This window comes from Alexandromys fortis, unplaced genomic scaffold, assembly GCF_014885135.2.
Source record: "Alexandromys fortis isolate MF-2015 unplaced genomic scaffold, M_Fortis_MF-2015_v1.1 scaffold_18, whole genome shotgun sequence".
In the NCBI taxonomy this organism is placed as follows: domain Eukaryota; kingdom Metazoa; phylum Chordata; class Mammalia; order Rodentia; family Cricetidae; genus Alexandromys; species Alexandromys fortis.
In genome coordinates this window covers 17,116,991-17,139,233 of record NW_026067897.1, presented here as the reverse complement: position 1 = coordinate 17,139,233, position 22,243 = coordinate 17,116,991, and the positions used below count along the sequence as shown (strand labels likewise).

The window sequence follows — 22,243 nt, the reverse complement described above, 5'->3', positions numbered from 1 at the left end:
CTCATGACAATCTGGTCTCAGCCTCCCAAGTGGTAGGATTACAGGTGTGAACCACTACTCCCAGATAGAAAACATTATTTGACAGGTCAAGCTTGATATTCAAATAAAATATTTTTTCCTTTTTAAAATAGTTGGGGGTTTTTTGTTTTGCTATTTTTTTGAAAGGCTACATTAGTCCATGGTTCTACTCCCGTAGTCTTTGATTTCCAGGAGTATCCTCTGAGTTCCCGTATACCTAGGGAGTGTGCTCAGGACATAATAAATATTACCTACTATGAACGAAGACTGAAAACTGTTGGCCGAAAAAGTAGTGATTCTATTCAACGTCAGATTGCTTCTTTATTTGCTTACTTACTTTATCAGTTGAAAATCAGAGAAGGCAAGCTAACATAGGAAGGAAGCTTTGGTGGCTCCTTTTGCCCTCAGTCATCTTAGTCTCTGGAGGGGCTGTGGGGGCTCAGTATGTCACATAGGACCAGCTGTGCCCCAGAACCAACTTCCAGACAGTGGGGAGCAGCTTACATTGTACCCCTGAGCTTCCTAGATCTAGAAGGGAGGCGTAGGTTATCGACAGCCACAGATCTGCGACACCTGATTATTTCTTCAGCCTGTCCAAGTTCCACCCCGGACGCTCATTCTTTGTTTCTGTGGTGCCAATCAGTCATCCTCGGGGGAAAGCGTCCAGATGTTCCACGGTTCCTCCGCCCCAACTCCTAACAGTTCCTTTCCAGTGGAATTCGGGGCGGGGGGGGGGGGGGGTAGCAGTGCTGGCTTGGGGCCCCTTACTGTGCGCCACTGGATTCGTTTTTTTGACTGAGCCAATGCCAACAGAGATCCTTCTTACTCCACTAGAGCTACTGAAAATGAGGCAAATGATCCTTTCGCCATGAGTTCTCCAGGCCGTTCTCATTGACTTAGTCTTCAGATCACTGAGTTTGAGGGGGATTTGGGGGATGCTGCAGGCTGGGGTCCAGGAAGTAGCTTTCACACCGCAATGAAATGTGTGCTCTTTGGTGGGTGCCCTGCTGAGCTAGCTCTGTATCATGCATGACTATCCTTTAATCCTCTCTGAGTCTTGCTTTCCCAAAATATGTAAAACAGCAATGCCCACTTTCTGAGGTCATTTCAGGGATTAAATGGATGTGCTCTAATATCTAAAATTATTATAAGATATTATTAAGATAATACAGCAAAGGTAAATATTTTAGCAATTCATGATCATTTATCACCAGTCAAAGAATAGTGATTATTAAAAAGAGGAGGGATTCCCTAAAACCCATGTCTTACCTTGGAATCTGAAATAAAGTTCCTTTCCTTTGCTTTAGTCAAATCTAAAACAATTCTGTTGTGTGGTATTTTACTTTTTTGACTTTTTTTTTGGGGGGGGGCATCACCCAGCTCCCAAGTAAACACACACAGAGGCTTCTTCTTAGTTGTGAATGCCTGCCTTAGCTTGTTTTTTTTTTTTTTGTTTTTTTTTTTTTTAGCAACTTTTCTTACCTTATGTTATCCTGACTACCTTTTGACTCTGGGCTTTTATCTTTCCCTATTTCTGTATACCTTTCTTTACTTCTTTCTCTGTGGCTTGCTGTGTGGCTGGGTGACTGGCCCCTGAGGTCCTCCTCTCCTTGCTCTTTCTCTTCTCTTCGCTTCTCCTTTTTATCCTCTCTGCCTGCTAACCCCTCCTGTCCTTGCTCCTGCCCCGCCTCTGGCCATTCAGCTCTTTATTAGGAGGATCAGGTGTGTTAGACAAGCAAAGAATCACAGCTTTACAGTTCATCAAATGCAGCATGAACAAAATTAATACACCTGAAAATAATATTCCCCAACATAAATCAATGTTTGGGAAGTGATCCGCCAGTCAAAGAATCGCAGTTATTAAAAAGGAGAGAATCCCCTAAAACTCATGTCTTACCTTTGGCTGTGAAATGAAGTTTCTTTACTTTGCTTCCTTCGAATATAAAATAACTCAGTGTTTGGAAAGTGATCCTGATGCCGTAACCCAAGTTATATAAATTTGAGTGTTGGTGCTTAATGGAAACCACCTCTATCAGAAACTAACACTTGGTGTCCCGAATGGGCCAAGGGGATGTTAAGTCCCAATCTCTGACTGACCTGTTCCTAGTATGATGGTCAATTAGCAATACATATTTTAATTAATAACTATCATTTATTACCTTCCTACTGGAGGTAGGAATTGTTTCTCTACATGCACAACAATCCCTTGAAACAAGAACGATTGACCAGGTCCCTGCTGTTTTAGGATGAAGAGAAATAACTTCACGAAAGGAATGTTGCCTGAGTCGACACCTGTGGGGCTGGGGTCCTGTGCTGGCAATTGTGACACCAGAGCTCTTTTTCCCTGTCACTCTGCTTTCTGTAAACAAAGCAGGGTCTTACTATGTTGCCCTAGCTGGCCTAGAACTCACTATGTAGACCAGGCTGGCCTCAAACCCACAGAGATCTGCCTGCCTCTGCCTCCCTTATGCTAGTATTCAAAGCAGCTGCCGCCAGGCCCTGCCACGCCTCATCCTTAAACCTCATTTGTTGATATGCCAGATTCCCCTAAAATGCTAGGAAAACTACCACTGTGAGCCCCAGGAAAGCGCTCAGTGTTTGAGATGCTAAAGCCATTTGTGAGTACAACCTTCTGCAAGTCTTTTCTTGTAGTTGCCCTGGCTGCCTCGCTCATCTCTCTTGAAAGGATCCCCATTCCCTCTTTTGACTTCCTTGCCACTCAGTCTTTCTTGCCTAAAACTGCTAGAGTCTGTATTCTCCTCTCAGCATTCCATGGAGCCGCTCTCCTGAACGGGTCTCCTGTTCTCTGACTCCAGCGCCGTTCACTCTGGAAATAGGCCTGGCTTCTTGCACCGAACATCTGCTGCTCCTTTCTCTCCTTGAGTGGCTTGCACACTTGTCTCTTGCCCCATCCTTGTATGTGTGTGTGTGTGTGTGTGTGTGTTCTATGGTAATTAAAACTGCTGATCTTTCTTCTAGGAGAATCCTCTTCCCAGGTTTTAATCCTGCTGTCCATTTCAGGCCCCCTGGACTCTCAGATAATGGCTTCCCTTCTGCCAACATCGCTTCTACCTCGGCCTGGCTGTCTGTGCGCTCATCTGCACTTGGCCCTCACAAGCTCATGCCCTAACTCTCACTCTGCCGTACTGCCTGGACCAGATCAACCACTTCCCAAACAGGCCCCGAACTTTTGGGATTCATCAAGAATTCACCTGCTGGCCATGTTGGACCCATTTTATAGCAGGCAGTCGGTTGCCTTCCTTGTCCTGTCGCTTCCTGTTTCATCTCTTACCCAAGCTATTACCATGCCACCTCTATTCCGTATATTCCCTGACTGCTCTCATTCTCTGTCCAGAAACATTTAACAGCTCCCCACGGCCTGTTTAAAAGCTGTTGGACTCAGGGCTCTCCAAACCCACTCCATCTCCAGGCTTCTTTCTGCTGCTGGCTGTTGATTGTCCTGCTTTTGCCAACTTGCAATGAGCCTGGTTCTTGCTACCTATTTGCAGTTGTCTCTGCTTTTCCCCATTATCCGTCTCTCTATCTCTCCATCTCCAGACCCCATTTGGCCTTCAAAGCTCCGTGCAGATCCCTGCACTTCTGTGATGGCTCCAGATACGAGTTCAGTCTCTTCCCTCCAATCTCGTGATCCTGTGATTTTTTTTTTTCCTTAGCCCTTCCTTGTGGCCTGTTTTGTTATCTCCATTATATTGCCTGAAGGGAACTCATTAGGGGCAAAGGTTTTATCTTCTTCCTGTTCTAAACACCTGGCACAGGGCTGGCGTCTTCCTGGAGGAGAGGTCCTGTAAATGCAAAATGAAAGCTGTTTGCCTTCCACATTCCAGAAGTTTAAAGCATTGAATCAAGATCTAAAACTTTTGTGTTTGTGTGTGCGTGCTCCACACTTTTCCAGCCGTGCAGGTAACTTCTCAGGGGCATTTGTTTCTTTCTCACTGCTGTGCGGTGTCGTGATTCCCCTGCTAATCCAAGAGCTCTTGGACTATAAAGTTCGGTTAACTTTGTCCCTGTCAATTGCTCATGTAGGAACTGGAGAGCTGTCTCATCCATTAAGTGTGTGTACAGGTCTTGCAGAGGACCTGAGTTCTGTTCCTAGCACCTACTGCGTACTGCTCACCACAGCCTTTAACTCCAGCTCCAGGGGATTCTAACATCCTCTTCTGGTCTCCTTAGGCACTGGCACTCACATGGACAGGACACTCTTGCACATGGATACACACTCATACACATAATTAAGGATAATTCCATCTTTTTAAAATTACTAATATAGAGTCATTTTATATTTGTTGTGAATCGGCAAGCCATTTCTAAAGAGCTAATAAACCCAGAAGAGTATGCTATTAGTTGACAATAGTTTGACTACTTCAGTGAGACTAAAATGAAACCAGGACATGGGTATTAAGTGTCCCTGAGTTGACACGTGGATGTTAAAACTACAGAGCAAAACGCAGCTCTGGGTCCTTTGGGGTGATACTGGGACTTGGTGATCTCGAAACGTTCCAAAGATGCCAGGCTGTTGACTGCCCACTTGGATGCCGAGCGCACGCTGTCTGCAGTGTGCCAATATACCGCAGAGTTGCCTGTGCTTCTTGTTTGCACATGAAGGGTAATTAGGGAGCAGAAAAGGCAGACCCCTGAGTTGCCTTCTTTCCTGTCCCTGGCTAAGCCTGTAATCGATTCCAGATGTGTGCGGCAGAAACAGTAGGAACTGAGTTTCAGACGAACAGTTCCAATACACCAGTAAAATCCAGACGAGAAACAGTAGTGTTTTCTACTTAACGGAGCATGGAGTCGGGTTGCTGGTGGGACTGTGTCATCGGTAGGGAAGGGGAGTCTGTTTAAAGCAAGCTGATTTATTTATTGGTTTGGGCCAGGGCAATGGTAAAAGCTCTAGACATGGAAATAGTTCAAATATAGGGCTTCTAGTTTACCCGCCCTGTCTCAAGCCCTTTAAGGACTGTACACTTTGTTTTCAGAGTAAGTTCTAAGTCAGCAGAGAAAGTTCTATGTGGGCCCCACTCTCCCCCTGTGTCACCCTCCATCATGTCTTCACTCTTGTGCACTAAGCTACAGACTGTCGGTGCCTTGTCGAGTTGATTCAGACCTCACACTCTAGACCGTGACCAAGTTGTTCTTTCTGTGTGACCTTCTGTACTTGCTCACCCTTCCACCTGTTTTATGGACCTCCAGTCGAAAGCTTAGATGGACCGACAGTCCTGGGAAGCCGGGCAGGCTAAGCCAGGTTCCCAGAGAACCCAAGGTGTCCTAGTCAGTCACAGGAAAACCCAAAGTCCAAAATCATGCAGACCTAGAAGTCTGTGACACTGTCCCTCACAGACATCAGGCCATTCAGCATGGTATAGCAAGAGATGCTCTCAAAGGAAAGCAAGCAAAAGTGGCTGGGAAGCCACCCATAGGTGGACAGGCCACACCGATAAACTGAACGTCAAGAACCTTTCTCAAACTGCAAACAAGTTTGAAAAAAGCAAAAGGAAATGAACGCCAGAATATTTGCTAGAAAATTCACTGCGATTTGGGAATTAAATTTGTTCTGACAAGCCCATTTAAACAAGCCGATATGTGCCCATCCTGTGTGCATTGTTACCTAACAAAATGGGGGTGACCAGTCTGTCTGTATTATTTGGGTTGATTATTTAGGTTGACCCCTGCCTTTCTTTGATGTCTGCTTCCAACATATGGATCAAGCTCACAGTAGCCATGAATTTAGGTTTGCCCAGAGACAACCAGCCAAAGAGGACCTGTGAGCCTCTCCCTTGTGCACAGAGATGGAATGACTACCCTGTCCCATCATCATGGCCATGTGAGCGGTTGCCACTCCATTCAACCCTGTCGCCCAGTTATGGTGATCCGATCTCTCACTTGTGATAAACAACGCCGGAATACTCTTATTCACTGCAAAGTCTGTATGATGTGGGCTTTAATCGATGTGGCACTGAGAAGTCTTGGAAGCATAGGCCCTGCCCGTCCTTCATACGGGTGTCACATCAAGTTGGCCATTGTCATCTCCTTTTGACAAATGGCAAACCAATAGTCTGCTTGGTTGAGAGTTTCTCTAGGGCTATGAGAGTCTTAGAAGCACGTTCTAAAGAGGGAATGTTGTCTGGTTCTTATTCTCCCCTTCATCTCCCCTTCAGGTTTCTCATCTATAGAATGGGAAGCAACAGTTCTGTAAGGTCACAGTGAAGACCAGTAAGAGACCCTCAACCCATACCAAACAGAGCCATCAACATAAAGCCAGTACTAGGTGAATCTCTCTGCCTCACTCTCTGAGCCCTCCAGCCCCAGGGAAACGTACATTACACACAGCAGGCAGCTTCACTTAGCGGTGCTCCTCCAGGCGAATCTGAAGTGGGTGGAGGAACTACCCTAGGGGAAGAGCCTACTGCTTTAGCAGTGATTAAAAGTACAGCTTAACCCAGAGCGGGGGTTTTCTTCCGCTGCTGAGAGTACGTGGAAATCAAGGCAGGAAGGCTAAGAAACCCACTGGGTTTGTTGGTTCAGAGACTCCAGCTCAGGCCCGGTTTTAGCTTAGCTTTGTGTTTTGAAGTGAGGCTGCTCATCCCTGTTCCTGATCAGGCGTCTCCCTTCCCTCCTGATTTCCATACCGCCCCTCGGAGCCCTATAGGTCTCTAAATATGTGTGCTTAGGCCAGATGTGCTTTCTTCCTGGTTTATCTTTTAAGCAATCTCCACAATGGTTTCCTGTCTGGCTCACACAGCTCGGCTCGTAGCCAGCCCTGCATACACTGTGGCCAGCTCCGTGAAGTCGGTGGGCATCTCCCCTCAAGGCAGGTCTTGAGGAAGCACTAAGATTTCACCCATAGGGCCTGTGAGCTCTTAGTACCTTCTGAGGTTATTGGGCGCTCTCTGTGGAGGAGGACAAGTCGTTTCTAGAAAGGAACCTTTGAGCTCGGTAGCTTTTTTGTAGGATAGCGCAGTGTGATAAAGCCGTCTATAGGATGGAAATGAACAGTGGGAAACATTCCTTCCTCTTCACACAATTCAAAAGAGTCGCAGGTGAGTTATGCATTTGGTATCGTGAGAACCTCTCAGTTAACAATGGCAGATGCCACCCAGAGTTTCCTTAGAGAAAGGACAATAAAAGTCTTAGGAAGAGGCCCCTTTCCCTTGCATTCATTTGCTTTCCTGCAAATTTCCAGCCCGTTAAAGAACAGAGGCTTTGAGTTATGAATGCCATCTAGTGAAGAATGTATCTTAATGCTTGTGGCTGGAGGGGAAGAAAAAAAGACACTTTTTAAAAACTGGGCCACACAGGAGCCCCAGGTTAGGTTGCTGTTTCCCCGTTGACTGTCTGCCTAATATGAAGCCATCTCAGCTTTTCTGAGCCGCTATAAGGTCTTATGTAAGATGAGCAATGTGCGCATTACCTATCTGGAGTGAGAGCACGTTCCTGGTGGAGGGAAACGCCTGAAGGTAACCCAGGAATACTCTGCCATTGGTGGCCAAGTGCTCTCTTGTTATATAAGTGGCCTTGATGTTGACTGTGTTACAGCCATGGTGTATTCAATGGGTGTGACTCGTACACAGCTGAGCATCTCGCAAACATCTGTGTCTACCAAAGGCTGCGTCAAAGGGAGATGAGAATGCTGCGCATGGTCTCCAGATGTTCTTGCACCCGCTGTCTCACAGCTGATTCAGAGGTACAGCCAGAAATGAGGGCCCTTGGCTTCTTAGAATGGCTGTGGACTCTGAAATGCCTTTCCATTCAAATTCCAGTGTATAGAAACCATTGTCCTTGTAATTAAGATCTAAGCTTGTCTCTGGGAAAGTAGGTCAGTGTTTCAGTGGGAAGGCTCTATTAAACTGGCACCCAAAATGCGAGTGGCATTTGGCCAATTGGATTTTGCTTTTAAGTCTCGGTTTTGCAGGCCTGTGTTTTCAGTTTGAACTCTGGGTATTTACAGCAGGTTTACTGGGCTCTTGTTTTAATATAGGCCCTGAGCAAAGTTCTAAAAAAGTCAGCTTACAAAAACTTAGGAAGTAGTAGATAGCTTGATGCCCATGTGTGTAGTAGGCTTGGAAAGTGTGGATTAGAGCCCAGCACCTGGGAGGCAGAGATAGTCAGATCTCCGAGATCAAGGCTCCCTGGTTTGCATAGTGAATTACAGGACATCCAGGGCTACACAGAGAAACCTTGTCTCCAAAACCCAAAACCAAGACCAAAAGACAAACAAAAAACAAAAAGAAGGAAGAAAGTGTGGGCTAAATAAGTTCATCTCCATATTGGGCGTCATGAGTACTGCAGAGGAGACCCAGAGGAGAATTGAGTGAGCGTGTATCCAGGAGAATCTTCCTAGTGATGGCAAATTTGAATTGAGTTCCATTTGATTGAGTTCTGTATTTCATCTTGAAGAAGTTTTTGTGGCTCGTGTTAAATACAATATAGGAACCTTGTAGATCTGAGGTGAGGATGTTTTCTTTTTCTTATAAGGGGCGGATGTCATGATTACACTCGTGTCTTATAATAGAAAGGACTTCAAGAGGGAAAAACAGTAGAAATATAGAGGTCTGTGAGGAATGTTTGAAATGAACACCATGAGGGCCTGGACATGAGCAGCAACCGTGGATTCATGAGTAGATCGCAAAGGCCTCCCAGATGGTTGTCTTACGTGTAGACAAAAAGAGGAACATGAATTTATCTCCTTGACTTGGTGGTTGCTGCTGCCATTGGGTGTAAAAATACAGAAAGCCAAAGGAACGTTTTAGTAAGAATAGGTGAAAGGGGACACGAGATGTCTTATTTGACTGAGCTCAAGATGGGTCCAGATTCCAGAAAGAGGGTCAACCTGAAGCTCCTGCAGAGCTAAGCCTCTGACAGACCCTTTCAGAGAGCTGAAGTGTGACGGCAAATAAGTCACACTCAAAAAGAGAGAATGCCGGTGGTTTGGCTGCTTCTGTGGTTGTGAAGATGAGGGTATTCTGTATTGTTTGTGACATCCCCCCCCCCATCATCTAACCCCTGATCATATTTCATAGTTTTGTTTTCACTCATCAGAGCGACAGGAAGTTTTCAAAGTCTGTTTCCTTCAAGTTTGGCCTCAGACTTATTTTCAGGATTAGGTGTTTGTTTTTCCGTTTGTTTCCATGACAACCAAGCCTAGAATTCCTATATATAGTCATCCAGCATCCATTGTTCCCCTGGCCATTGTATCATAATCTTACACACCCAGACCAGAGAACGCCACCGATGAAAGAAGACAGGAAGGTGCCAGGGTCCCTGGCCTGGAGATTCTCAAGACATAATCAAAAGGAGGAAATAAAATAATGTAACTGTCTCTAGAGATTTAAGGTCCTCCACAGACACTATCCAGAATTGGGATGGCATGTGCCTGATAGCTTCGTTTTGTACACAGTTTTCTTTCGCAATGGCCCACTGAAACAGAACATCCCAGGAGAAGTAACTAGAAAGTTATATTGACCACCTGTAGTTTTTATTATAATTCCGCGTGCCAGTTTTCTTGAACAGCAGGTATCTTGAGAAAGAGTAGAATTGAGGTACAACGGAACTTATATAGAGTGCAAGAAATCTTTTTATATACTTAGATTTGTTGAAGTTCGTGAGTCTTCTTGACAACTCTATGCTACATATTCAATATCTTAGCCAGTGCTCCATTGCTATGAAGAGACGTCATGAACATGGTATTTCACCAACATGATGAAAAACATGGTGATACATAGACACATGAACATGATATGCCATTAGCATGATGGGAAGTGTAGCAGCACGTAGACAGACGAACATGAGATGTCGTGGTGGCACATAGGCGTTTGAACATGATACGCCATCAGCAGGATGGGAAACATGGCGGCACATAGACAGATGTGGTGCTAGAGAAGGACCTGATGGTTCTGTATCAAGATTCATAGGCAGCAAGACAGAGAGAGTCATTTGAAATGCCAAAGCCCAGCTCTAGTGACACACTTACTCTAAAAGGCCATGCCTCCTAATCCCTGTCAAGAAGCACACTCCCTAATGACTAAGCATTCAAATATATGAGCCGATGGGGGCCATTCCTAGTCAAACCACCACACTCAGGAACATATATGTGCATGTCTACTTATATATTTATAAATATTTTTCTTCACAAATTCAGCCTAGCAAACATTTTCCAAATTTTCAATATTTAGTATCATATTAACTACCCTGCATGTTGCTGTGTGGTAGATCTTTATGTCTTGCATATGTGCTAGTTCATTTTTGGTCAACTTGATACCAGCTTGGATTATCTGAGAGATGGAAATCTCAGTTGAGAAAATGCCTCCATAAGACGGATTTTATTTTACTTTATTTTGTTTGTCTGCAGCCTTGGTCTGGCCGAGTATGTTGACAATGCCTAAGACAACTTAATGTAGCATGAGGCATAATGAGGTGGTGGAGAGAACTGCAGATGTTTACGTATTGACAGAGTATAGACTCGAAGAACAAAAAGTTCATTTGATTTGATGGGAACAGCTCCTCAACAGTTAAAGGCTTGGTAGGAAGTGCAGGAGAACAGTGAATAATCTGACCTGACCAAGGACCAGCATCAATAACGTCCTTGGCATGTTCAAGGAATTAGAAACCAGCTGGAACCATGGGATGGGCCAGACTGAAGAGCCGTGTGCACATCAGATATATCTGTGTACCACAATCATTCAGGAAGTAGGAGCAGACATGATGCTGAGTTGTAATTGTGGACTGTGAAGACCCAAGAGATCAATGGGTGTAAAGGCACGGGATGGAGAACAGGAGCCGAGATGAGATGAGGGTGGTGGGGTGTCATGAGGCCTTTGCCTAGCACGGATTACACCTCTAATGTGAATGAATACAGGAACCGAGCATTGACATTCAAAATGCAAGAAGAAGGATTTGAGGGAGCTGGTTTGTAGCATACTGAGTGGTTTTGAGGCATCCCCTGAGCCCCTTCCTCAGCTGCAGATGAATGACTGGCATTATCATCCCCAAAGGGCATTGCATTTCCTGGTGCAACAGAATTCTCTGCTCTCTCCGGATTCCTGGGATATTGTTGACATACACATAAATCTCTAACTGCTTTTGTCTTTTGTCAAAGTTTCTAAATGGTTCTATCATCCAAACTGTATGCCATGCCAGAAGCTCAGTGTGCCTCTAGCTCTTCTCCTTCTATCATTTCTTGGCTGGAGGTAGTGGACCCCTTTCCTGTTCATCTCCACTTAACCCGTTAATCCCCATCCTCTTTTGGTGATCTCTACATGCGTTTAAATTAACCTACCTTTAGCTGGTGCATCATCTGCTTTTCTGAAGAAAATGATGATCCATGTATTATTATTAAACCTTCCTTTTGATTGTTTAGAATGAGGTCTTGCTACATGAGCCTGGCTGGCCTGGAACTCAGCATGTAGACAGCATGTAGTCTTGAACCTGTAGTGACCCTCGTGGTTCTGCCTCCTGAGTGACGACGGGATTACAAGGGTACATCAGCATGCCTTGGTTTTGATGTTTTTGTACTATGGTTGAACTTTGAGATTTTAAAGTTTTGCTTCCATAACCTATACCACTTTCTTTCTGTTTGTGTTGTTCTATTTATATCCACTCTCCTGTTCTCATCTTCATTTTTAAAAGGACTCGATTTTAATATTTCATTTTGCTTGTGCATGTCTGTGTCTTCATCCATCTATATGTATATATGTGTTTGAGTGCCCATTGAGGTCAGAAAAGGGAGGCAGATCTCTTGGAGCTTGAGTTATAGGAGGTTGTAGCTACCTACTACCTACCAATTTGGGTCCTGGTTCTTCAAGAACAGCAAGAGCTCTTGACTGCTGAACCATTTCTCAAGTCCCTTGTTTTTATTTTTAATTATACCCTGTGTGTGTGTGTGTGTGTGTACACGTGTGTGTGTGTGTGTGTGTGTGTGTGTGTGTGTGTGTGTGTAACCGAGGAAGACAGAAGAGAGTGTCCGATCTCCTGGAGCTCGGTGTATAGGAGTTTGTGAGCCACCAGATGGGGGTACAGAGAACCAGCTTGGGTCTTCTGCTATAGCAGATCATGCTCTTTGCCACCAGGCCATCGCTCAAGCCTGTCATCTTTACTTTTCCATTGTAAGAATGTAGTTGTTTAAATCTCTCTTTACTCATCTCCCATTGAATGCTGTAAAGTACAAGTACAGCTGGGGTCATGAAACATTCAGTATCTGCAGGTCTGATGTTGATCTCGTTAATTAATGCAGTAATTAATACCAGACATATTTATTAATGGATACTCAGGATTCTCTTTGACAGCCCTGCTCCGTCTCCTGCACTCTCACAATCAATCACTAAATGATGCTGACTGTCCCTCTTCCTCTCCCCGTCTTTGCAGATGTCTCTGTAAAATGTCCAGTTGTTTGCATTGTATCGTAACCAGTCACTTATATGTCTTCCTGAGACAATGAGTTGCTTGAAGACAGGGATCAAGTCTCACGGTCCCGGAACAGGTGTCCTATTTACTCAGCGGCCAGTACACATTTGCGGATGAATAATCCTTTGCCTTTTGTCCACCTCAGAAATGGACTTACCTTAAATTCTTTTGTCTTTCTTTTTCCTGGTATTTGATTCCCACTAACCATCGAGGCTGTCTCCCGAGTCTACATAGAAACTTAGCTCCCGTACAATTGAACGCGGTGGCTGGCTACCCTTGTCTGTCTCTCACTGCTTCTTTTTGGAGCTGCAGAACATTAAGCCTTGACCTCCAGAATGGCACCGATCTGTATCACTTCAGCACGCAAGAGCATCCTTTCGTGAGCTGCTGATTCCTGCCTTCCTGTCTTCAGTCTTCCAGCAGAGCAGCTTTCTGAGGCTGTGCACTTGTTTTTTGTGCCTCTTTTATTGCTTCAGAGGGTGGGATGAGCTTTGGAGATGTGAAGAAGAAGCTCTGTGTTTCCCCCTAACAGCCAACCAGCAGCGCGTTCCCCTGAGCTATTTCTTGAGGGAGCTGCAGCCACTTAGTAATGGTCACAGATCTGAAGATACCCTTCGTGACTTCTTTGGCCTTGAGTTCCCAGAGCCAGCAACGTACCCTGGCCCCAAGACAGCTCTAACAAATGTGTGTTTAGCACTCTGGATCCATCAAAAGGCTCCTTCTTCCAGGCACACAGTTCTTACAACGTTCACCTTTCTGCCTTTGGCCTTGTGAAGGCCACTTTCTTGTGGTTGTTTCTGCAATGGCTAATGTTCGGAGAAGGAAGAAAAGCTAAAAGCGAGAGGATTGACACCTAGCTCTGGCTTACACTCCAGGGGGTCTAGAATTAGCAAGAAAGATCCAAGTAGTCCTCTAAGGAACACAGTAAACCAGAGAGGCCTGGGAAGGAGCCTTGGGAATGCAGTCTCTTTCTGCTTTAAATTTTCTGGCTGTCTTAGAGTCCTGCCTCCTCCCAAGTGCTAGCCCTTCATTTGTCTGTGTGTACCATTCCAGCTCTGTCTCAGCATGAGAATTTTTATAATTGTGTGAGAACAGTTGGTCCAACATCTCATTATTGTTTTAAGACAGACTCTCACTACTTAGCCTTGGCTAACCTGGAACTTATTATGTAGACCAGGCTAGCCTTGAACTCTAGGTCTGCCCGTCGCTGCCTCCCCATGCAAGCCTCCTCTGGGACTCAGGCCTGCAATTCGTGAACAAACTGGTATCTTCTATTGCATAGCAAGCTGGCCTTTTTAAGATCAGAGGAGTCATACAAACGAATGCATTTGACATCAGTGCTCAGAGTGTTACTTTATTTACAAACAAAGGCACCTGGGAGAAAGCCAAGCTCTGACAGGTCCCACAAAATGGGTTGCCACAGCCCTGGGATCTGTTACAGATGTGTCATAGCTGCTGGGATTTGCTCGTATGTGTGAGAGAGTTTGTTTACCTGTCCTAATTTGAACCAGGAGAAAAGGCGTTGAGAGCATGGATGGCGGCCGTTGTTTCTTTGGAATTGTTGAGTCTCGTTCGTTTGTTGAAATGTTCCGCTGAGATTGCTTCCATTTTTCAGATGCTATATAAATTTACATTTTAGAGTTTGAGTGGTTTTGCTGTTGCTCTTTTGCTTTTGTTTTATGAGAGATGGGATAATGTACAATCGAGTCTAGAAACAACAATAACAGAGTGTGTTCACTAGAAGGAAGCTCCCATCTAGAGGGGTCAGCCTAAGGGCAAGGTGGGTGAGTCTGGTTGAGGAAAGGGGTTAGCCTGGCTTAATGCCTGGCCAGGAGCCATTTATTTCTTTATAGCTTTGCGGGGAAGGGATTTCAGCTGTCAGGTACCTGGTGTCTGAGATGTGCTCGGCATTAAAACGAACCTGTGAGACTCCCTAGATGTGTGCCATTTCTTGAGGACTCTTCAACCATTTAGTAAGAAACAGACCTTTCCGTAGGACATGGGATTGTTCTCTGGGTGGATCTGTGGTTGGGGCACAGATCTCCTCCAGCAAGATGTGGTTTTGGCCTGTTGCTTTCAGAAAAGCCATGCTGCCGAGCTGAGTGTCTAGAGGACAGCCTCTCTGTCAAGAGGGTTGGGAGTTCTGGGGACACTGGCTGGCTGTGCTCAGCCCTTACTGGGAAAGCGTTCACGGCAGAGTGGAGTGTTGGGAACATCTCTGAGTGGGTGGTGTAACGGGGTCTTGGGGCTTAAACAGAGACACATCTGAGAAATGGTAAATAAGCCTGCTGTTGAAGGAAAGGAGAAGTTGGCAGTCCATTCCTGTGGTCCTGAGTGGGTTCATCAGCAGAAGGTAGAGGAATAAAGGAGTGGAGATAAGGAACTGAGACTGCACCACGGGCTGTGCCTTTCCTGTCTTCCTTTGTCTCCCGCACACACACCTGTAGGTGAACACCCGGAGGCTCTGTAGACTGAGTTACTTTTCCTTTTGTTTTGTTTTTTGGCTCCTGGCAGGCTTGTTTATAAAAGAGGTCCTCTATCTTAAGGAACATGCCCTGGGGGACAGACAGAGCAACAAGAAGTGAAAGGTATCTTAGTGTTTTATGGCAGAGGTGGGTGGGGCAGGAATGCACCACCCTGCAGTCAGGAAGGCAGCTCCCACACTGTTGGCCAAGAGACCAATGAAATGATGGTTGATCTTGGTGTGATCAAGTATTAATTTTTACAAGATTAGTCCGTATCCCATCTGGGGGAACTGTACCTTGGAAAATGAGGCATCCATCAGATGGGGAGGCTTGTGTAACTTCTGTCCCCTCTTTGCTTATGAAGAAAAGAGAGACCCTTTGTTTTCATTCCTTTCTTCAGGGTGGTTCCACAGGCTGCCTCCTTAGTCTTCATAGGCAGCCGCAGGCTGTGTACACAGCATTGTTGAACTGGGATCACCGACTCCCCAGGAGTGTGCTGGGAAAAGGTGCTCCCCCTAGCCTTCCCATCCCATTTCGCCAGGACTTGCCGCTCGCGCTCCTGGGGTTAAGGTTCTTGCTCTCCATTTCCATCCTCCTCCCTCAGAGCTGCAAACTTAAAAATACCTTTCAGAGAGACTTGTTTGGAATTTCATTTTAATGGGATTTGTGAATAAATCTCCATCTTAATGCTGACTAAGCTTTAAACGGCTCTTCCAGGAGAACACTATCTGATTTTTAGATTTTAAATTTTAAATCTCTTGACTCCAAAGGCAGAAAACATTTTCGTATTTGTCGGCGTGCCATGTGCCTGAGCACTCCTGCTACAGACTGGCTTTTGAAATAATGATAATAATGCGGCTGGTGTGGAAATCTGGGCTGGGGCGGGGAGGGCTGGTGTGCCATTGAGTCCCTGTGTGCACTGGCTGGTTCGTTTATTCCCCCTGTGAGGATGGATGTCCTGTGGTAGCCTGTTGTCACACTCCAGTTTCCTTAGAAAATAAACTAAGCCTCCTATCTTCCTTCACCTTGAAACTTTGAATCTCGGAATTTTGCTTTGAAACCAAACACGAGGCCACGAGCCCTCAAAGTCAGGCGCAAAGAGGTATTGTCCTTTTCTGTCAACTCTGCGTGTGCTTCCCAGCTCTGGGGTGGTGAGTGACAATGAAGACGAGAGGTGTCACTTGCCCTTAAAAACTACTCACGACTGACTAGGTGATGCTGGCCAGCAGAGACAGCCTTCAGGTGGAAGGAGGGAGGGGGTCCTGTGTGCAGCAGGTTAATAATGGAAGATGCTCTTGGATCCTAAGGTCTTAAATGTGCCCACCTCACACCAGAGAGTGCTAGCTAGCCACGGGAGGAAGGGGATGAGCTGATGAACTTCACTGTGGTAACAGTTTCGTGGTGTGAGGTCTGTGTGTGAGTGTACACGTGAGTGTGCACACGCGTGCGCGGACACATTACAACAGGATAGTGGTCATCATCTCTCGTCTTCCTTGATTGCTGTCCACCTTGATTTTTGAGGCACGATGTGACTAGGCTAGTTAGTCGGTCTGTAGCTCCTTGGTACCTTCCCATCCCACTCCCCCAGGTCTGCTCTACTGTGTGAAGGTGCCAGTGTGAAATTCAATCTTATATTGCAAACACGCTGCCAATCCCCAGCACGTGTCAGCTCCCCAGCCCCAATAGATGTGTTCTGTTTTGTTGATTATGTCTTAATAAATCTAGTAGGGGAGACCCTGAGGTGAGGGGCTTTGAAGCAAGCACCACCCCACGCTGCGTCCTCGGTGGTCCAGGTCACTGTCCCTGTCTCTCCACAGACTCCTCTTACTCGGAGCCCCCCGATGTTCAGCAACAGTTGAATCACTACCAGTCGGCTGCCCTGGCAAGAAACAACAGCCGTGTTAGCCCCGTGCCTTCTTCTGGGACTGCCGCTGGCACGGAGCAGAAGGCAGAAGCTGTTCTTCACTGCGAATTCTGTGAATTCTCCTCGGGCTACATCCAGAGCATCAGGCGCCATTACCGGGACAAACACGGAGGGAAGAAGCTTTTCAAGTGCAAAGACTGCTCCTTTTATACAGGCTTTAAGTAAGTGTCGGGAAGGGCAGTTGTGGAACACTACAGTGGCTGCCCCTGCTCCGGCCCTCACCACACTCTTCCCTTACATCTCTTTGCCTGCAGCTCCAGGAAGGTTCTGTCAGGGTGTGAAAGGAAGGTTGGGTTCTGTCTCTCCAGAAGGAAGCTAGTTTCAGAAAGACTACTTGGGACCTGTGGCAGGGAGTCAAGGGTCGCATAAAGACAAATGATCAGAGCGTATGGGCTTCTAAACAATGTGGGGTTGGATCAAAGGTCTGCCCTGGTCCAGTACATGTTTTTCTTTCAGAGAGCATCCGTGTGTGTGTGTGTGTGTGTGTGTGTGTGTGTGTGTGTGTGTGTGTTAAACAGTAGGTCTCTTTTTTTTACAAATGTATATTATTAAGGAAGCATGAGAAAGAACTCATTAGAGGAAGGTTGCCAAAGGAAAACAGAAGGAACTTATGCCTTTTACTTATCCATTTTATCGGTTTGCACACACACATGCCATTATGGAGGTCACGAGAGGTCCCACCCGTGTGGGGGTCAGTTCTTTCCTCCCATCATGGGACTCCTCAGACCATCAGACTCCACAGCAAGTGTCTCTACCCACTGAGCAGTCTCTCCTGCCCACCACATGTTTGCTATGAGACATTCAAGGGTTGTCAAGTTTAAGGATGTGAGTGAGACAAGGGGAGGCAGAGGCATCAGGGCCCCTCCACGTTTAAGCTGTTGCACTTCCAAGCTGAGGGAGCCTGGTCGCAGTCGCTGAACAACCTGTTCTCACGCTTTCTAGGCGACAGTGCCAAGACTCGCGAAGGCAGGTTAGGAGTCAGCCAAGATTTAAAACAGCCCTTCCTATACTTGCGTGAGGCAGAGTTGGTCCTCTTGTTTTTGTATTATTTAATACGTAATTTCTGTGTCTCTGTGTGGTGCTGGGCGCTCTAAGTTCTCACTTAGTTATCTAGGCTGACCTTGAAATCATTATTTAATCCACCTGAGCCTTGAACTTGTGATTCTCCAACCTCAGCTCTTTGAGTAGCTGGCATTTACAGACATGCTTGCCAGAGCTGGCTCCATAGGCAACTTCTAGTTTTCAGTAATAAAATATTTAGGGTGTTTATGTCTTTCTCAACAAAACCTCAATTCCAGCCAAGTAGCTGAGTAGTTGCCCCTGTACCTCTATGTCCATTGATGGGTTACCTGGCCCAAGGAAGCTGTGGTCAACAAACACAACAGCTTCCGTTTAGGCTTCTCAAGCAGGGGCGCCACTGTGGACACCTGCAAGAGGTGTGCCAGCAGGAGACACATCCTCGACAGTCATGGTCTCTGTCCCTTCTCTCTTAGATCTGCTTTTACTATGCACGTGGAAGCTGGGCATTCTGCAGTCCCGGAGGAAGGCCCCAAAGATCTCCGCTGCCCTCTCTGCCTCTATCACACCAAATACAAACGCAACATGATCGACCACATCGTGCTGCACCGAGGTAACCTTCAGACTGGCTCGGGTGTCTTGGGTCCTGCTGGGAGGTGGCGCTGCAGCATTTTGAGGATGCTGCCTGTGGACCACTGCGGCATTGCCCTCTTCCCTGGGCTTTGCTCCTCCAGGCTAGAGTCACAGTGACAACCGCCAATATTCAGTGGATAAGACACATCAGTAGAATTCCTTCCTGGGGGAGGCATGGGATAGGGGATTTCAGGAACCCTTCCATCGGGTTGTGGACATCAGGAATTTCCCATTCTGAATGCCTTGCCACCAAGGTATTCTAGCTTTCTGGACAGTGAGCCCGGGGAAGGAAGGCAAAGACGGAAATGATTCTTTCCCAGGCACCAAGTGGAGTTTGGTTTGAAATGGACAGGGAGAAAGAGTTGCAGAGCAGACTGCTGGGCAGAGAACCCATGGACTGAGCGCTATATCGTTCTGGTTTGGATCCTCCTCTGTACAGCTTCTCTGTAAGATGGGATCATTCTGTGAGACGCTAGCTGGTGGGGTTCCTGGTGGGGTTCCGTTCCATAGTAGATGCACAGTGGAGGGGTCGTTGGATGTGCATTCCCGCTGATCAGCAGGGACCCATAGGAGAACACTTGGGTTGTTTCCTTTTATTTTGTTTTCGTTTCTGAAACAGGATCTCTCAATGTAGCCCAAGTTGGCTTCAAACTTGAAATCCCCCTGGCTCAGTTACTTCCTGGGGTTGCTAGAATTATAGACAGACATGGACTAGCCCTCTTGGGCTTTTTTTTTTTTTAAGTTCACTTTGGCCAATTAAAACATCTCTAGCCATGGGAGTCTTTTGTATTGGAAGAAAACATGCTGATGGCACATTTTGACCATAAGATCCTCTTGCGGATAGGTGGAGAAATGAGTACCCACGGCCAGTCTCGTTTATCTTGCAGTCTCTCATCCTTGCATCCCTTCCCATCCCTTTCTTCCTCCCCCTTCCTGTCTCCCTCCTCTTTCTCATCATCTTTCTTTTGCCTCTACCCTTCGAAAGTTTTCCAGTGTTTGCCACACTTGGCCAAAGGAGAATATGTCATCTGCTTTCCTGCCTCGATGTCCCTCAGATGCAATGGCCTCCTCTACTTTCCTGCCCAGGTGTCCCTTAGATGCAAGGGTAGAGACATTTACAAAGTACCTTTCCCCAGAACCTTTGGACAGCATGCCTGTGATATGCCTATATCATCCCAAATTTCACAGACAACGCAACATCTGCAGTGCTCTGTCTGTTTCTTCTTTCCACGGCAATCTACTTAGATGAGAGGTGGTACCTGGCTGGGCCAACCACCTGTGAGCCAGGCAAATGCGGCGCAGTAGTATTTAGTCAGGGATTCTTGGCTCTCGGCTTCTTGCCTGGTATTTTGCCTCAGTCACCTGGCTTCTGGTCCCCTAGCCCATGTGTTCCTGTAGCTGTGTGCCCCATCCCAGCTTGGGTGGAGGCCATCAGTGGAGCCGGTGCCCAGAGAACATCATCAGTGAGTCCTTGCTGACTGCCGTGAATCCTCACTGGCTCCTGTCACTTCCCATATTTCTGCCCAGCGGGATCAGAGCTTTGATGGCTGACAAGCTCAATGACTTTTTTTGTCTTAGCTGATTTAAGGAAGAGAGAGGCTGGGTGAGTCTTTCTTCATGGAGGCCAGGAGCACTTGACAGAGAGCTCCCAGCATCCTGTTGCCCCATCATCAGCACAGCACTATAGGCAACAGCAGCCAACACGTGGCCTCCTGTTTTGTCACTATGAAGCTGAAAGCTGAGGAAGACTATGGGGTTTTTGCTTGTCTGTCTCCTTTCTGCTTTTTTAATTCGGTGTCTTTCTCGGAGCTCTGCTTCATCTCACAATGGATTTAAAGTAGCTCAGAGTCATTCCTGCAGAGCTGTTGCATTAAAAACAAATGAAGAAGCGAAGGCAAATGTGAACGGAAATGAGGCCAGCAGAAAGTGCAATTGACAATGGGAATGGTCTCAGCAACAGTTTGGAGAGTTGTGTGCCCAAGATCCCTGTCTTTCATTAACCGTGCCTGCAGATTTGTCCTTGACATCTTTGCCTACCAAGATAGGGAAAGAAGCAGAAGCAGCTGGCTTTGGGGTGTTTATTAAGCGATTTCCTACAATCTAGACCCTGAAGTCTGGGAGGAATCTGCAGTGAGCAGGCAGGGATACACAACATTGTGTGTTGGGCCCTTCGTGACATACACTGCATGTTGCATGTCCCAGAATATGCAATGCCAGAGACCAGAAGTGTTTCAGAGTTCTGAGGGCTTCAGATTTTGGAATGTTTACGTGGAATGTCAAGTGAATATCCAATCACATTGGTGCTGGCAAAGTTTTGGTTTTCGGGCATATCAATCTATTCCATAGGGCTGTAGAGAGCTAAAGTAACTTAGCCAGAGTCGCTCCTCCAGCAGGCAGAGAATCAGTCCCAATCTTTTGTTCTTGTGTCTCTTGCCATTCCCCATCATTGGTGACATCACCTCTTCTGTTTGCTTAGGGAGAGAGTTTTCTGGATATGTGAATATTGTCCTCACCAGGGTAGAAATATGGTCCCAATATGTGCAGCTAGGGATCAGTAGTGTGGCTGCCATTAGTGAGCCTTCACTCAGTCATGGGCACTATGCTAAATGTTTTCTAGTTAGCTCGCTAGCTTGCCAAACCCAGCATGGTTGATATGACACAGCTTCAGAAAAACTTCCCTACAGCCCAAGGGCTCTTGGATAACAAGCTAGGATTGGAACCCAGGTGCGTCTGACCCATAGCTCTTGCTATGAATCCCAGGTATCCCTCTCTCCCCCTTGGGAAGCTGATGTCACCTGTTCAGTGTTCTAGAGGTGCTGAAAGCTGGCCTGGGACAAAACTCTTTGTAGGGGATGGATGTCAAAGAGGAGGACTCCAATCCACAGGTGGCCGAGGGCTGTACCTGCTGACTTCCGGCTCGGGTGTCCATCTCCACTTGAAGGCAGATCAGAGAGGTCTTGGCATCTCAGCGGTGCAGTCAGATGTCTGCCTTGCCGATCAACCCTGGGGCTGATCCCAGAGTAATAAGATGAGGCTTCTGCACCTGTGCACTGCCTGCTCTGGATGGATAAACATCTTTAGTCTCTAGGGTTCAGAGCATGAGATGTTTCTGAGACCTCAGTTAATTAAAAACCTTGGGATGAAAGGCAAGAAAAACAACTTCAGAACTGGCCCTGAGACAGACCTGCTACTGACAAAGAGAGTCGCCATCACTCTTTGCGGGGGCACAGTGATGCACTGAAGTCAGTGAGGAGGAGAGAGGAGTCCATTCCATGGAAGTCTGCATGGGAACTAATCAAGAATGCGTACTGGCCATGGCAAAGGGAACATCCTACTGATTCCTAAATTCAGCAAACGCTCATTGTTTGCTTGCTGCATTCCGTGTGGCCGTCTGTGGATGGTGCAGTATAGGAAACCCAAATTTGGCCTCCTCAAGATAAACATATGCAGAGCATATCCGAGACAGTGAATGATGGGTGTCTATGAGTCCTGTTTGTGTTTGGGAAAGAGATGGACCATGGACAAAGGTGCCTTTCAAACCGAACCCATGGCAGCATCTCATAGGGAAAACTTAGGTGGGCTACATTGAGATACATGGCTACCAACTAGGTGACACTAGTAATTGAGGCAAGAATTATCAACAAGGCTGTGCTTCGTGTAGAACTTCAAGATAACCAAGCTGGACAGTGGTGGCGTATGCTTTTAATCCAGCACTCGGGAGACAGAAGCAGGCGGATCTCTGTGAGTTTGGGACCAGCCTTGTCTACAAGAG

General features: G+C 46.5%; 1 protein-coding gene across 5 annotated transcripts in view; it reads left to right on the top strand.

Moving 5' to 3' along the window:
• Positions 1-22,243, top strand: part of Znf462 (zinc finger protein 462) — a 134,104-nt gene that overhangs the window by 85,391 nt on the left and 26,470 nt on the right. For all 5 annotated transcript variants that reach the window (XM_050165899.1, XM_050165891.1, XM_050165908.1 and 2 more), the window contains exons 8-9: positions 16,715-16,982; positions 18,315-18,451. In XM_050165899.1, coding sequence (XP_050021856.1) covers positions 16,715-16,982; positions 18,315-18,451 — 405 coding nt within the window. The remainder of the gene's footprint in view (positions 1-16,714; positions 16,983-18,314; positions 18,452-22,243) is intronic.